This window comes from Asparagus officinalis, chromosome 7 (assembly GCF_001876935.1).
Source record: "Asparagus officinalis chromosome 7, Aspof.V1, whole genome shotgun sequence".
Lineage (NCBI taxonomy): Eukaryota > Viridiplantae > Streptophyta > Magnoliopsida > Asparagales > Asparagaceae > Asparagus > Asparagus officinalis.
Window position 1 is genome coordinate 73,046,148 of NC_033800.1, and position 18,244 is coordinate 73,064,391.

General features: G+C 33.1%; 1 protein-coding gene across 1 annotated transcript; it reads right to left on the minus strand.

The window, feature by feature from the left end:
• LOC109848534 (dihydroxy-acid dehydratase, chloroplastic) lies at window positions 1,930–18,238 on the minus strand. Its single transcript, XM_020418076.1, has 14 exons — window positions 17,827–18,238; window positions 15,341–15,412; window positions 6,515–6,562; window positions 6,160–6,314; window positions 5,814–6,008; window positions 5,623–5,734; window positions 5,477–5,546; window positions 5,348–5,406; window positions 5,109–5,232; window positions 4,931–5,001; window positions 3,704–3,805; window positions 2,972–3,052; window positions 2,605–2,763; window positions 1,930–2,317 (listed from the first exon to the last, which is right to left on the minus strand). The coding sequence occupies exons 1-14, from the start codon at window positions 18,106–18,108 to the stop codon at window positions 2,267–2,269; spliced, it is 1,581 nt and encodes a 526-aa protein (XP_020273665.1). The 5' UTR covers window positions 18,109–18,238; the 3' UTR covers window positions 1,930–2,266.

Genomic DNA, 18,244 nt, shown 5'->3' on the forward strand with positions numbered 1-18,244 from the left:
AAAGGATGTCTTTTGCCAGCAACGGACAGGAGTCCCTCTACATGCACCGCTCAAATCGAATTGACGGTCAGGACTATCAAGAATCTCGACCTAGCCGACTCGTCGAGTCGACATCTCCTTAGATCGACTCGAAGAGCGATACTTGTCGGTCCTCTTGTCGAAGACGACTCGCTACGAGCCCACTCGACCAGTTATTCGACATCTTGCAGGGTCAACTCGAAAGGCGTTATTTCTCGACACCCCTCGCTACAAGCCAGAGGACGACTTCAGCTTCAAACCTCCCCCGCTGATAGCGCGTCAGCGTCACATTAAATGCTTGGTAGGTGTCATAATTCCTATACCCCCAAAAGTCTTTATGATACCTCGGACCACATCGGCACCGTCATAATGCCTGCAATCACTTCGCATTAAATATTGAGGTGACCTCTCCTTCACTCGTCGATCGACACCTGTAAAGCAGATGCTGACATGGACCGTCATCCCATACTCGATCGAAATTATCATTTTACCCATTTACCACCACTATAAATAAGGTATTATTTTCAACAATAAAGTAAGCAATCTCTCAGAATTCTTCTCCACTTCACTACACTAAAGAATTCACACAGTTCACCACTTTCCCACTCAAGTTCATCACCGACTTGATCGTCGGAGGAACAACGGGTGAACCAGTTCCCGTCCTTTTACGAGTTGCTATTTGTGCAGGAAGAAACTACTCAAATCAAAACCAGATATTCGGAAAAGTTAGCGGCCCCTAATCAACCTCACCCCCATTATATTATCTGTGTGATTATTAACATCAGCAACATTAATGCGTATACTGTTTCCACAGCTTTAAATCTTGTGATTCCACTAATCTCATCCCTGTTTGCATTTTATCTCTTGTGACTCCACCAATCTCATTACTTTTTGCATTGATTCCGCGTGTTGTTTATGTTGTCTCAATGTTTTGCCTTCATCGATTTTTAAATATTTGAACTGATGTTACATATAGTTTCCACGGCTTTAAAGTTGATATTGAAACACTTAAAAGCCCGTTTCCTCTTTTAGTAATTTCCTCCGCATCTATATGACTTTTTTTTTTTTTTACCAAACAATATGCATCACTTTTATGTTTGAGGACAATAATTTCAGAAGTGACATGAGCATGCTCTCACCTATTCGTCTCAGTTTGTAGCGACTTTCGAACAAGTGAATCTTTACTGAAGACAAGTGAAAAATTGTCAAGAGCATGCTCTCACCTTTCGTCTCAGTTTATAGCAGCTTTCTAACAAGTGAATCTTTACTAGAGGCAAGCATTTTACTGTAAAAGGTTATTGAGAATAGGGTAAAATGATGATTTTTCCCTTTTTAAGTATCGGTGAATTCTCAAGTTGCCCCCTAAAATATCAATTTATCTATTTTCCTCCTCCAACCATGTATGTGTGCAATGTGATCATTTTGTGAGCATACAGTTAAATATTTAACAGATTAATAATTTATTTTTATTACAATTTTTGTATTTTTTGCGATACAAAAAATGAGTTCTTAATTCATAAAAAGTTTTTAGGGATAAAAAAATTTGGGAGAAAGTAGTTTAAAAAAAATTATTTGGAGAAAAAATAGATAAACTGATAAAAACTTATGAAGAAGTACAAAAACATTGTTATGTTATTAATTTATTAAATATTTAACTATAAACTCACCAAATGATCACATTGGACACCATAAACAGAGTTTGAAACACAAAATAGGTAAATTTGTTACTCAAGGCAACTTGAGAGTTTGAAACACAAAATAGGCAAATTTGTTACTTGACGCAACTTGAGAGTTCACCAATACTTTGAGGGGGAAATGATCATTTTATCCTTGAAAATATAGTAGCTATAGAGCACAAGAATCCCAATTGTTACAGTAAAAAACTTAAGCCTTTGCTTTCACCAAGAAATCTTACTTCAACAGAAAATAATAAGCATCATTGACTGCGATATGCGACACATTCCAACACATAATGCTGTTCAACTGTTCCAGTTTATTTACCACTAAGCTCCGTCAGATAACTACACACACATAAAACAACACAAATAACATATTATTCACCAGTTTGAACAAACCCCCAAACCATTAAATATTTTAGTACGGCATGAGCTGAAATCCTCAGAACTCCCTGGTGATCTCCAGGGGGGGAGCCAAAGAAAACCTGAGCAACTCATCTACACATATCTCAGCAGAAAAATCCGCTTCCTAGCTCTATAATATGCTCAGAGATGGTTCCAAAGTTGGCTTCCTATTCATCTGTGACGCATCCATTAGATGCAGATTGAACATTCTTGATATACTGCAAGAGAGGACGACAAATTACACCTCAGAAAAAAAAACGAGAAACGCATTATGGTCTTCTGACAACGGAAAAAAACATTCTATAGCAAACACTCTACAGGGAGGAAGGATGTGATGATATGTGTTCCACTACCAATTCTACGTTATTTAATCAGTATCCACTACTGGTGGAACCAGTGCTATTAACTTAATTTGTGGTGTTGTGCCTTCTCCTTCCTAAATCATTTTCTATACATGGCCCTGTATAGGATTTCTTTTCATGTAAAAAAGTTCATTTTGACATACCTTGTATAGAACTCCTCTTCTTGCCTTATATGATGGTGGGGTCCAATTCTTCCTCCTCTCGGCAAACTGTGCTTCAGTCAATTCAACATCCATTCTTCGTTTCTGGATGTCGATGGTGATTATATCGCCAGTTTCAACAAGACCAATTGGGCCACCTTCCTGGAGAGTCAAAACAGAATGCCTTCAATTTTTTTGCTCAAATTCTTGAAACTTCTAACATTAACAGATTTTATGTATTTATTTATTTCTTTATTTTGAACTTTGGTGTCCTACTTTACCCAGGTATTTTTCAAATTCCAAGCGGAAAATAGCAAACCAAAAGAAAGAGACAGCAATTCTATCTAAAATTGGACATAGGCATACGCACCTGAGCTTCTGGGCATATATGACCAACTACATAACCATGTGATCCTCCAGAAAATCTACCATCAGTGAGCAGAGCACATTCCTACAACATTGAACAGAACTTGGTAAAGAAAAACTAAGAGGTGGTTAGGATTTAAAAACTTTAATAATATGCCGAGAACCGTACGTAATAAGCTTTCAGGTTCAAAATAGTCATCCCCATATCAAAGTGGGATAATTTCATAATTATAATGCTTTTTAACATTTGAAGCTAATTTTCTTCTATCAGCCATTCTATCACAATACTAGTTAATGAGCTTTAATGCTCCCGAAGCATAACTTTTCAACGTACAAAAACATATAATACCATAAAATTGAATGACATGCAACATTCACATTACTTTACCTGTCATCTAAGTTCAACAAAAAATCATGTGTTTCTATTCTAATAACTTCTGATTTATGAATTATGAGATTCTATGAGTTATATTATCAAAAAAAAAAACTGTTCATTTTGTTATCATTTGATGCACGAGTAACATGTAATGGAACTAAACGATTTTTATACAGCAAAGCTTAATACCATGCAGATCAATGAGAAATGTAGCACATGGTCAAATTTCATTGCATACATACGGTTTTGACTTTAAACAAATAGCAAGTCAACTAGGTCGTAAAGCATATAACGTGCTAAGAGCAATTAAAATTATAAATTGACTGCAATAATAAAAAAGACGCAATGTGAATATGATACCTTCCCAAGACCTGCACCCATTATTGCACTTGTTGGCGTTAACATTTCAGGCATACCTGGACCACCCTTAGGTCCTTCTCCTCTTATGACAACCACCTTGCCCTAAAACAGTAATATAAAGGTGATAGTTAAGAACACTGAAAAGATTCAAACTGGCTCCAATCAATAAATCTGTGGTAACTCCTTATGCAAGTTTGGAATAAGATAAACATGTTCCCACCAAATCAAAAGCCACTTAAAAGTGTTCATACATTAATAAGTTTCCTAAAAAAGAAATGTAAGTTTAAAAAAGCATATTTCTAGTTTACAAACTAAGATAAAATTTTAGTGAAATCTACTATGTGTGTCTTTATTACTAGAATATAGGGAATCCAGGGTAATATAAAATAGTATAGAGCTATTTTCTTCACTGGCTTAAATCGGTCTCATTTCCAAACATAAGTGTACGGCGGTTCTTTTAAGAATATTCTTTTGTTGACAGTAGAAATTTATCTAAAAGCACAGAAACATGGACACTCCATATATAATCAATCTACAAAAAGAATATAACAGGTATTACTTATTAGTAAATTGTGTGAATCAAAAAAAAGAGACACAAAAAGCAACAGATAATGTAGACTCATGGACAAGATATTACAACATACAAGAGTTTTTCCATTAGAAATGAGTACACATTCACTTAAAAGAAACCTATAAAATTCTGAATGTAGGATCATGGAAAAGATATTACAACATAAAGAGTTCTTCCATTAGAAATGAGCACTCATTCACTTAATGAAACCTATAAATTTCTGAACAAGTTTTAGTTTCCTTGAATATAAACTCATAAAAAATGGTAAGCCTAATAGTTTTCTGAGAGGCCGTTGGGGACCTCCCACCTCCATTACTAAAAAAACATAGCCTTCAGTACTTTCTAAGGATAAGCATGTAAAATGAGGGCCCATCAGTAAAATATACAGTCTAAATAATTTTCAATAAGCAAAGGACAACAAAGTGATCCCATGAATTAGGTTCCACTTCCAGCTGATGCATTCACAATTTATGCAAATGTACATACCAGCATGGTTAAAACTTAAAACTCTTGATACACTATGTTAACAGAAGGTTAGCCTCGATTAGTGCACAAGCACATTAAGTAGTACTTCAGTTTATTTATAGAACATCTAAATTTGTAGTGTTCAATTTACAATGCTCAAATAAAATTCTTAATAGTGGTCATATGAATACCTTAAAACGCATAGGATCCTCTGAAATAGCGGCAATCATCGCCTCTTCACCTTCAAAAACAAGTGCAGGACCTATGAAGAATTCTTTGTTAGTATTACTGCTGCAATATTATCAGAAAATATGATAGCACAATCAACTTAATATTTAGAGAATATCTGAGTTTCGTTAAGAGCAGCACCAGAGAAGAATAAGCCTTCTTTGCCAGTTATTTTAGCTACAGAACCTTCTGGTGCGAGATTCCCATATAAAATTTGAATATGCCCAGATGACTTGATGGGATTCTCTAATGGTCTAATTATTTGCTGGAAAAGAAATGTAGTAATTTATATGTTAAGAGAAAGGCCAAACAAAACTTTTAATATGTTAAGACTCAGCCAAAATAAAAAAGCTTTCTTCCTCTTTAGTTTGCAATCCTACCTGACCCTCGGATAAAGAAGGAAAAAGTTTGGCATTTTCTGCAATAGTCTTCCCTGTAACTGAAATATGAATCTTCATGTTATAATTTGACATCAGAAAAGCTCAATCAATGAAAAGTACTAAACAAACCTGTAATACAGTCCCCATCTAAAAGCTCTTTCTCCAAAAGATAACGAATTACTCCAGGCGTCCCTCCAATCTGTACATATCAAGGCAAACCTTGGATTTAGGTTGTTAAGCAACGTACCAGTAAACCACAGAAAGGAACAAGTAACCTTGTGTACATCTTCCATAACATATTTACCACTAGGCTTAAGATCTGCCAGGAAAGGGACCTGGTCGCTAACCTTCTGGAAATCATCAAGAGTCAAATGCAAACCTACAGACCTGTAAGAAGATGACTGTCAATAAGCATTGGAGCATCGAGACATGCTAGCATACATCTGAGAAAAATGAGATTAGCAACCTAGCTATGGCAATCAAATGCAGCACAGCATTGGTAGAACCACCGAGTGCCATGACCATGACCATAGCATTGCGTAATGCTTTCTCGGTGATGATGTCTCGAGGCTTCAAATCCATTTTTAACAAATCCAGGAGATACTTCCCAGCTAGCCGGCACTCATCTAGCTTCAATGGATCTTCAGCAGGTGTTGAAGAGCTTTATCAGATAATGAAACAAAAATGAATCAATTTAGGGTGCAGACATAGAGAATTAATATTCAAAGGAGAAAATAGAAAATGCATCTCACTAATGTACTGTTTTCAAGCAATGCTTGAAAATTCAACACGTATTCAAGTATTACATTTACCTGTATGGAAGTGACATTCCCAATGTCTCAATAGCAGATGCCATGGTGTTTGCGGTGTACATGCCTCCGCAAGCCCCTGCTCCGGGACAAGAATTGCGTACCACAGTCTTTCTCTGATCATCACTGATTGACCCGCTGACATATTCGCCATAAACCTAAAAGGCACATAAATAGGGCATTAAAAAATGTTTTGAACATCCAAAATTAAAGAATGAAAAAGATATATAAAAATATGCAGATATCCTAGTCTTACTGGTGATAAATATGTTTAGCCATTTTAAGCTACTAAATACAGCTATCAATTTAAAATTTAAGAAAAGAGCTAAAAAAAAGTGGGAGATGAAAACAAACAAACCTGAAAGGCAGATACTATATCGTAGGTGTGTCCCTGAAAGTGACCAGGCTGCACAATGAATGAAGTAATTAGAGAATAATACAAAGATGGAAGTCAAGCTAGATAAAATTTAAGAAATATATCTCAAACTATTTATTTAAATAATAAAAGAAACACTCATGAGAACTCTTTTGATGTTACTATAAAAAAAAATTAAGCAATAGTGTGAAAGCAATAGGGCAAAGACCGCCAGTATAATACACAAGATAAATAGTAAATCTCACTTATTTTTAGGACAAATCTTTGAAATAGACCAATTTTAAAACTTAATTAGCAAAATAGACCGAACAAATATTTAACTAGCAAAATAGACCTAAAAAAACTTAATTAGCAAAATAGACCAACTTTTAATCAAAGTTGACCTATTTTGCTAATTAAAAATTTTCTTGGCTTATTTGAAAAAAATCAGACACGTGCGCACACACGCGAGCACACACACGCACACATACATATATACACACATATGTATATGTATGTATGTGTGTATACATATGTACATATATATGTATGTATATATACACACACATAGACACACACACATATATACATATGTATATATATGTGTATATATACATATATATAATACACACACACACACACACACACACACACACACATATATATATATATATATATATATATATATATATATATATATATATATATATATATATATAATAGTATATATAATGTATGTAATGTATGTATGTATGTATGTATGTATGTATGTATGTATGTATTGTAATGTTATGTACTGTATGTTAGTTTGTATAAGTACACACAGCCACAGCATAGCATATAGACACACACAATACTATATCATTGTATATAATGTGTTAATATGTACATATATAATATGTATGTAATTACACCATTAATACATACATATAAATATATATATATATACACACTATGTATATGTATATATATACTTAATATATATACCATAGAGAGTAGAGATGAGAGAGAAAGACTTTATCCAACTAAGTGGAATGTCCCACCAAAATTTTCCTAGCCACTCATGTTATTAATATAAAAAACATTCATATTCATGCAATGCAATCGCCTAGGCAGATATGAGTGGCTAAAAAGTTGGTAGATAACTTTTTGCTATCCACTTAAGTTGACACCAGAGTTTTGCTTTATGTATTATATATATAATATATAGTATATAATATAATTAATATATAATATATATATATATATTAATATATTATATATATATAATATATACCATGAAAGAAATTTCTTTGAAAACTACATGCAAAATATGAAGCTGAAGAATGTAAATACGAAAATACTAAGCATGTAGAGAGCATGAAATCCACACCAGGACCATCCTAATTAAATCTAACATAATCCCTATATTAAAGAGAGCATCCAAGAGTTCAAAAGCTTACTTTTAAAGGTGATTCGATGGTAGATCGAACACCCTTTAGCTCGTTCTCCTTGTAGTTAATCTCCAAAGCTTCAAGGGAACAAGAAAGGAATTTGAGGCTTCTTGAGACACAATGCAAGATACCCACCCAGGGGTTCTTGAATCCTACTACTTCCTATTACTTTAGATTGCTAAGGATAGTAGGAGATAGAGCTCTCCTTTTTTCTCATGGAAAAAACAACTTTTTCATTAATTATCAAAGAAGTAAGAGAGCTCATATTTATAGAGGGAGAGATGCCAACATGTCAATGACTCGTCCTATGAGTAATGCTATGAGTCATCAAAAACAATGACTCATCCTATGAGTCATGTCATGAATCATCAAAAACAACGACTCATCCTATGAGTCATCAAAAGTCAAAACCTATGTGTTTAAAACTATGTTCTTAAATCATATTACCTAATGACTCATCCTATGACTCATTTAATCATGGTATAATTAAAATGTGTATTTTATAGATGAAAATACCACATTATTATTATTAATAAAGTATTTTTAAATACGGTATTTATTATTAATATGGTTTATAAAAATACGGTATTCAGTATTTTTTCAATCTTTAACTAAGAAGTCATCAGATGATCAAAAAAGTCAATCAATTGACTAAAAGTCAACTTATGAAAAAAATTCTAGAATTCATTTCTTAAGCACATAGCATCCTGATTTTACCGATACATATAACCGTTTATATGTATCTAGTGAAAATCATATATACGTATCATAATACGCATTACTCTATAATTCGCATTTCATAGGATTCAAGTACGCGCGTGGTGTGACTCTATGGCCCAACTTAAAACTCGACAGTGGATCATATCCACAAGTACAACAGAGGTGCTAGCTACACATGAAGACTACTCAGGTATAACTTGTGACAAAGGTCTACAAGATTCTTACCCAATATTATCAGGACCACTCGGTAATAAATAACGTATAGTCCGGTCTCTTCGTCAAACCATGTCAAACAATCGAACCTAGGATATGGTAAACTGTCAAACCCTACTAGCTTGATTAGTGTTTGTTGATATTAAACTCATAACCTATAAGATTAAACATAAACTGTCAAACCCTACTAGCTTGATTAGTGTTTGTTGATATTAAACTCATAACCTATAAGATTAAACTGACACTCAGTTTATCTTATTCACTAGTGTTTGTTGATATTAAACTCATAACCTATAAGATTAAACTGACACTCAGTTTATCTTATTCACCTCGACCAAGAATTTACAGGCTATAGTTATATCAAATAATCTTATGACATCAACCCCCTATACTGGGAGAGACGAATCCTATCTTGACATCTTAATATCTACATGTATCTCGAGATGTACCCAACAAGAATCCGCATGCACAACTCAATAAGAACTGTGGTTAGGTAAAAGTCTAAGTACAACTATACTGACATAAAAGATATTGCACCACGCCTCATGTCAAGAGACTATTGTACTATATCACTAGAGAACTTCTATTTGACAGTTAAGTATATTACCAACTAGATGTTCTCGGTGAGTCATTAATGAACTCGTTCACTAATGAGCACATGTATAAATGTACCTTGACGTCTTAGCATCAATGATCTAAGAGATGGATCATCATCCTTCAAAAGGACAAATAGAGTATACACTAGTCTTGTCAAAGTGATGATGTCATATCTCAACACTTCATTGACTAAGAACATTTTAGAATATACATTAGTGACTAATCAGATCTCTTCTTTATTACGATCGCTATTAAAATTCTGATAGTATAGTATCATTCTAAGGACTTTATCTGTATTTTTAAAATTACCAGATAAATACTGATCAAAATAGCATACTATCATTTTAAACAATGATATTATATTAATATAGGTCATGTTATAATATACATTTATTGCCTGCAGGACACCTATATCTAACAAACTCCCACTTGCACTAAGGTCAATCATTGTATTATCTAATACCCAATAGCTAAACAAAATTTTTAATTTGTGTGCGAGCAATTGCCTTTGTGAATGGATTTGCTATGTTATCATTTGTGTTTACTCTTTCAATCTTAATCTTTTGGTGATCAACTATCTCCCTGATCAAGTGATACTTCTTTAGAATGTGTCTGGACTTTTGGTGAGACCGGGGTTCCTTTGTTAGAGCTATAGCAGCATTACTATCATAATATAAAGGTACTGGATCTTTAATGGTGGGAACAAATTTCAGCTCTGAAAGGAACTTTCTCATCCAGACAGCTTCTTTGGCTGCATCAGTTACCACAATGTATTCGGCTTCCATTGTCGAGTCTGCTACTGTGTCCTACTTAGAACTTTTCCAGTTGACAACCGCTCGGTTGAGGGTAAAAACATATCATGATACAGATTTACTATCATCGATATCGCTCTAAAAGTTTGAGTCAGAAAAAACCTCCATTTGGCAGTCACTTTTACCGTATATCAAAAATAACTCAGTCTTTTTCAGGTACTTAGTATATTCTTGACCATTTTTCAGTGCTCTTCTCAATGATTTGATTGGTATCTACTTACCAAACTAAGTGTATAAGTGATATCCGATCTAGTACATAACATGGCATACATCCTACTGTCGAGGCATAAGGAATTAGACTCATGCGTTTCATCTCTTCATCAGTCTGGGGAGACATCTTTTTAGAGAGAGATTCCAAGAGATGTAGGTTTGAAACATTTCTTGGAATTTTTCATGCTAAACCGTTTTAGCACTTTACCGGTGTATCTAGATTGGGATAATCCTAACATCCTTTTAGATCTATCTCTATAGACCTGAATACCCAGTACACAGGATGTTTCACCCAAATATTTCATGAAATATCTTTTTGATAGTCATATTTTAACTGTTTGTAATGACGGGATGTCATTACCAATTAAAAGTATATCATCTATATATAAAATAAGAAACGATACAAAACTCTCAATTATCTTTTTATATACACATGGTTCATCTAGATTTTTGATAAAACCAAACTCTTTGATAGCATCATCAAAACAGATGTTCCATCTCCGCAATGCTTGCTTTAGTCTATAAATGACTTCAAGCAACCTACTGCTTTTCCACTGCTCCCACTGACTATAAATCCTTTTGTTTGGGTCATATATATGCACTCTTCTAAATCATCATTTAGAAATACTGTTTTGACGTCTATTTGCCAGATCTCGTAATCATAGTGAGCAGCTATAGCAAGTAGGATCTGAATAGACTTTAGCATAGCCACTGGAGAAAATATTTTATCGTAGTCCAAACCTGATCTTTGACGAAAACCTTTAGCTAACAGTCTAGCTTTAAAAGTCTACTTTTCTATCTACACCCAACTTTTTCTTAAACAACCATTTGCTGCCTATGGGTATCACCCATTTACGAGCATTGTCTAAAGATCCAAACTTTGTTGGTGTATATGGAGTCTATTTCGGATTTTATTGCATCATGCTAAGCAACAGAATCATTACTCTGAGAGCCTTACAGATAACTCAAAGGTTCGTCATCATCTATGACGTGATTTGACATACAACCTTCAATGCAACCTTCAACGAGAAAATCATAGTCTCTTAGGTGCACGAGATCACCTTGGGTATCTTCGGAGTGGTTAAGGTTATCTGGTACAACTGAATTTTCTAGTTCTACTAAGTTATCAATATTAATTTGTGTCTCTGAAATTTCTTCCAGATCTACCATGCTCCCACTAATTTCTTTTCCAAGAAATTCCTTCTCTAAGAAGGTGGCATGCGGAGAAATAATTATCTTTTGTTCATCGATGTGGTAGAATTAATATCCTTGGGAATTCCTTAGATATCCTACAAATTTACACAATACTGAACGTGTCTCTAACGTTTTGGGATCTTGCTTCTTTACATAAGCAGGACTTCCCCAAATCTTAATATAATTAAGATGTTGTTTCATCCTACTTCACATCTCATATGGAGTTTTAGGCACTGCTTTAGTCGAAACACTATTCATTAAGTGCTGTCGTTTCTAACGCATACCCCCAAAATAAAAAAGGTAACTCAGTGTTACTCATCATGGAACGTACAATATCTAATAGGGTACGATTCCTCCTTTCTGACACGTCATTAAGCTATGGTGTAAAGGGTGGAGTTACCTAAGAGAGGACCTCATTCTTTTTTAAAAATCCTAAGAATTTTGAGCTCAAGTATTCACCTCCTCGATCATATCGAAGAATTTCAACTTTCTTGCTCGTTTGGTTCTCTACTCCATTTTTGTACTCGATAAATTTCTCAAATGCTTCAGACTTATGCTTCATCAAAAACACATGTCCAAACATTAAAAAATCATATGTACATATACACACGTCCAAACATTCAATGGGAGACCACATTCACATGGGTTGAGGAGTGCATGGGGATATGTAACCATTTGAATGAGTGGAGGAGATTATGTCACCTCACTACCAAGCATAACTTTTTGTGCTTGATACCAAGCATACTCATCTCTCGCTGTATATATATATGTGTGTGTGTGTGAATCTAATCTGAGTCTGGAATAATTATATTTTGGGGGGTGATATAGCCAACCCATTTCGTATTGCTAAATTACGAAATATTTCTAAATGTTTAACATGTTGATCAAATATCTAAGAAAAATATCTAAATATCATCTTGTATGACAAGATGAAATCAAGTGTAGGGATATGAGCATTTCATTCATAATATTCTGAAATTCTGAAGGGGCGTTCTTAAGCCCGAATGGCATTACATTCTATTTAAAGTGTCTGAATGGTACAACAAATGCAATTTTATAACGATCCTTTTCTTCTATTTGTATTTGGTGATATCCTAACTTAAGATCAAATTTAGAAAAAAAATTTGTAATGTTTACGCGATTTAATAAATTACTTTATTTTCTCACATGAACTAATATTTGGCGCTTAATAATTTAAATTATTACTTTTTAAATTTAATACAATTTTAATTCTTATTTTTTGCTTGAGATTTATTCTATAGTTACGCGTATCAAATTAGTAACTAAGATAATAATTATTTATTCTTAAATTAGGATGATTGTCGTTGGTCATTCACTATGAAATTTTCATGAAGATAAATACCTTACTTTGTATAGCTATTTGCACCGCTCATGTATACTTTATAAATTAGTTGTTAATTTAACGTATTAAATTATGTTTTCTTTGTAGAAATTTCTTCTTTAACTATTGGATTGTGTAATCACTACATCATCATTCTAGCGTAGAAAGGGTCTCACCTTAAATGACTTCAAGCCAATGTTTGAGTTAAACTGAAGTATATAATATTGCTACTATGTTTATATATTTTTTAAGAAAATCATGTCAACACTTTTTAAACATAAGAGAATATTCTAACCTCTGATATTATAAAAACTAAATATGACCAATTGAGTGATTAGCAAAAGAGAACTTATATCAGAAAAGCGTGAATAATAGATAAAGAGGAAAGGTAATGGCATTACCAACAATACTACAAATAGCAAACTACAATGTAAACTTAACCTATTTTGTGGAATCCGACTATTGGTTATAAGCATTAAGGTTTTCATATATATACTTTATAATTTATTAAAAAGAGTCATATAATCTTATATAGTAAAATTGATTTAATATTAAATAGTAATATCGTTGTAATAATATCGTTATTAGGGAAAATTCTTCATAAACCAATATGTTCTTCACGACATATTAACTATGCACTCCAAATTCTTGTGTCTTTTATAGAGTTAAAAAATTTGAATACGAGCATCTAACATATTGCTCTCACAACAGCAAAATTCACTTAGCAGATGTGGATATTCCAGATGAGTTATATGTCCTATATATAATACAATTACCCTAAACAAGTGAGTTATAATAGTATTTTTCATTCACATCGTTTAGGAATTAGGGTATGATTTAATATGGACCTTACATCAAAGAATATTTTTATATTTAGAGCACACGGCGAAATATATCATAATCTCTCTGCTTTAATTTCGCAAAAAAATAATTCTTCATAATTTTAGTTTTACTTCTATGATACAAATAATGAGCTACAAAATTAAATGAGAATATTAGATAATATAAATATGTGTGCAACCATAACTAAAAGTTAATGTGAATATGAGTCAAACCACAACTAAAAGTTTAATGAACATATTGCAAATAAATTCATATAAAAAAATTCCTTTACGAATTGAATGATCATCCATCTTTTGAATACTTCAAGGTACTAATAAACAGAGATGTTGTACTAGATTAATGTGTTTATAACTCATAAATAGTAAACCACGTGATCACAGTATGGGTTGAAGGAAACAATAACAATATTTCAGTTGAGAGAGAGATTATTAAGTTGATCAATCACACAAAAAACTTTGTTTTCTTTTTATTTTTATTCTATTTTTATTAATTTAAATAATCATGATATTTAACCACGTGCATCTCAACTAGTATATATATATAGACACACACACATATATACACACATATGCATATGTATATATATGTGTATATACACACACACATATGTATGTATGTATATATGTGTGTATATACATATATAGATACATAGACACACACACATATATATACATATGTGTGTGCATATATATATATATATATATATATATATATATATATATATATACATACATACATACATATATATACACACGCGCGCACACACACATATATATATATATCCTCTTGTTTTATTAACTACATATGGCAATTTTTTTATATTGTGGGTGTACACTCTTATTTTTTACTATATATTTTTCTTATTTTAAGTTAATGTTGGGCTCTCTTTGCATGCATAAAATTTAACTGTAGTTATAATTTCAAAATATAGTAATGACAATGGAAATTCATTTTATTATACTATACATTTGTTAACTACAACACAACACTTTTTAAAGAACAATGCACAACTAAATTTACTCCAAGTCTTTTTTTTAAGAAACTTACTTTTTACAATTAAATAGAAAATTATAATTGCATCAAATGTAACTTTTCACAATTTATATATATAATCATGTTTATAATTATTTATGAACAAAATAGTTTTGAAATTGATAATTTTGAAATAGACCAAATTTGACATTTAATTAGCAAAATAGACCAACTTTTAGCAAAAATGATCTATTTTGCTAACTAAATACTTTTTCGGTCTATTTTGCTAATTAAGCTTTAAATGTGTTCTATTTCAAAGATTTATCCTTATTTTTACTAGTAAATGAACCTTAGAAGTGTGTTTTCTCATAAATTCTCTATAGTATTGGTAGTTATATTTAAACAGAAGGTAAGATCCCAAGTTAGCAAGCAAACTCTTTATCTGACTATTCCTAGACATATTTGTGACTTAAAAATAAAAATAATAATTCACCTTGATGGTTCCACCATAAACCATGATACTTGGTCGATTAAGCCGTCCCATTGCCATGATTGTACCTGGCATCTGTAAACAAGAACGGATCAGCTACAGAAGGCATAACTTATATAAAAAGCATCAAGTCTCCATGAACAATTGACCACAATAAATATAGGTCAGTTAAGTAGTGCACTTATTCAATATATTGAATATCTGAAGATGAAAGACAATATAATCCTGCAACTTTAACAAGGTCAAAATCAAGACTCAAATGGGACCATCAAAGACAAGAGGCCATAGATTGGACATCGGTTTGCTTCACCCTTTTCCTAATTTTGAATAACCTTCCTTCATAAAGTATTATGATTTCCCCTCATCAATCTTATACATTAAGCGTTCAGGTTGGCAGAGCATGTTATACTGACTTCTTAATTTAGCCCAGCTTCACCACGATATTTTCCATTAACCACAGAAAAAGGATCTTCTTACCATTGGTGACACAACCTTAATTGGAATCCTGAAATTTTATACCTGAAGGAATAAATAAACAGAACTGTGACAACTGACAGGAGATGGGAAGAAAGGTTTTGTGGTTTTTTTTTGGGTGGGGAGGTGGGGAAGCGTAGATCAAAACAAATTAGAATCTAAAGGAAATTAATTTTCAGGACCATGACAAGAAACACGCATAACAGAGAAATCTGGAAGGCAAAAAAGGAAGCATCGCTATTTTTACTCATTAATTATGTGGGTAACTTGTTCGCAAGTGGTTGTTATACATGTTGAGCATGATACATTGCCAAAATTGGACCAAGCCAACGAAGAAATTGCATACAAATTACGTTCTCAATTTAACTATAACTATGCAACTTCTGACTTAAAAGGAAAATTTAGAGAGAAAATAACCTCTCTTAGACACCTTTCAAGGGAAATGTTTTTACCAAATTACTTCAAATTGCAAAATAACAAGTGTTCAGGTTCAAATAGTGTTAAATTATCTCTTCAGAAATAGAGAAGAGATTTTATAATAAAATGGCATGGAATAGTTAAGTCAAATTTCAGAAAAAATTAGGCATTTCCTTATGATTTCCATTGTTTTAAATATCTCCGACATGACCCGATATATCCTTTTACAGGGTTTGCCGCAACCGATATAGTTCTTAAATATCATTTATCACTTTTTAGTTATTTTGGACGATATATCCCCGATATGGCCGATATATTAGTTGATATATTAACTAATATATCCTTTTATATGGCTTGTCGCAAAATAATTTACAGCGTTTGGAAATTTTTGGGCAAGATATTATCATTTTTCTATCATATCAGACAACATTTTGGCCTAAAACAATCAGAACAAAATGTACATTCGATTGTTTTACAAGGTTGACTAGTGATCCTAAACATACATTATTTACATTTTGTTTGCCCTGATTTTATTAATTATGTTGAGATTTTATTTTAGTGCATTATACTATATATGCAAACATCCGTTATGACATTCCGATATTTACCACATATCCCCGATAAATCCCAGATATACGCAATCCGATATGAATTTTGGTCATCCGATATTTTCCCGATATCCGATATTTAAAACCTTGATGATTTCTTTATCATAAATCAGGAATACTTGCATGATGCATATGTGTGCGCGTGACTGATAAAAAATCATGTAGAATTATCAAGCTTACAACAAGTGGGTCATGACAAAAACAAAAAGGGTAGGTTGAAGTTCAAGCTCACTTTTCATAAAGGATTTGAATTAGCAGCTCGTTCAAAAGCATTCAAATTTTAGCTACAAATTTTATGGTAACTAAAGTAATGAGTTAGTGCACCGTGTTGCCAAGTTTGAATAATGTTATATCAACAACTAATATATTTTACCACCTAAAGTTTACTAAGAAAATAACAATCATTGAAGCTCAAAATTTTAAGTTAAGACTATGGAATGAGTAATCAAGCTCATGTGTTTGAGATATCTTATCTTACATCATCTATTCTCCTAATTGGAGCATTTAGTGATTCACTTTGGACATTACCACACCAGTTAATGGTTACAATCCTAACCTTCTACGAATACACATGTCAATCATAATGTCAGAGTATACTCATTCTTCATATTTTGCTCTCTAATTGCCACCAAACCACCATCATACATAAAAAACAACAAAATGCCAAGCTCACTTTTTTATGAAGTACTTGAGTAAATATCTCACTTCTAAGCAGCAATTTAATATCAAGCATACATTTTTATCGCAATTTAGCAGCTCGTTAAATAAGCACTCAAATTGATATACAGATGTTTTAGTGGCTAATGGTTGAGCTCGCAATGCTCCCATGTTTAAAATTTGAATTAAACTACATTGTATCGCCACTAAACTAATAATAACCATTAAAGCTGAGGTTTAAGCTTACAGAAGGAACAACAAAATGCCAAGTTCAATTTTTTTTTTTTTTTTGAAGAAAGTCTCACTCAAGCAGCAATTCAGCATCAAACTTACATTTTTATCACACCCAGGAATCGAGATATTCCCATCATACCACTGAGCAGCCATCACCGTCTCAATACTGTCCGCAATCAAATCCCTCGATTGCAAACTATAACACATCCCCCTCGTCCCCATCGAGATCGCATCACTAACCCCAACCGTATTAAACCTAAACCCAACCATCCCAGCCTCCTTCACCCCCTCCTTCACAGCCTCAGCCAAACTCATCAAGTGCATATTACAAGTATTTCCTTCATACCACACCGAAGAGATCCCGACCTGGGGTTTCTTCATGTCGTCGTCATCGAGGCCGACGCCGTAGAGGATGGCCTGAGCTCCGCCCTGGGATTTGGGCTCGGTGATGCGGGAGCTGTAGCGGTTGAGCTGCGGGGTCAGGGTTTGGGGCGGGGACTCGACTTCTTGGGTTTGG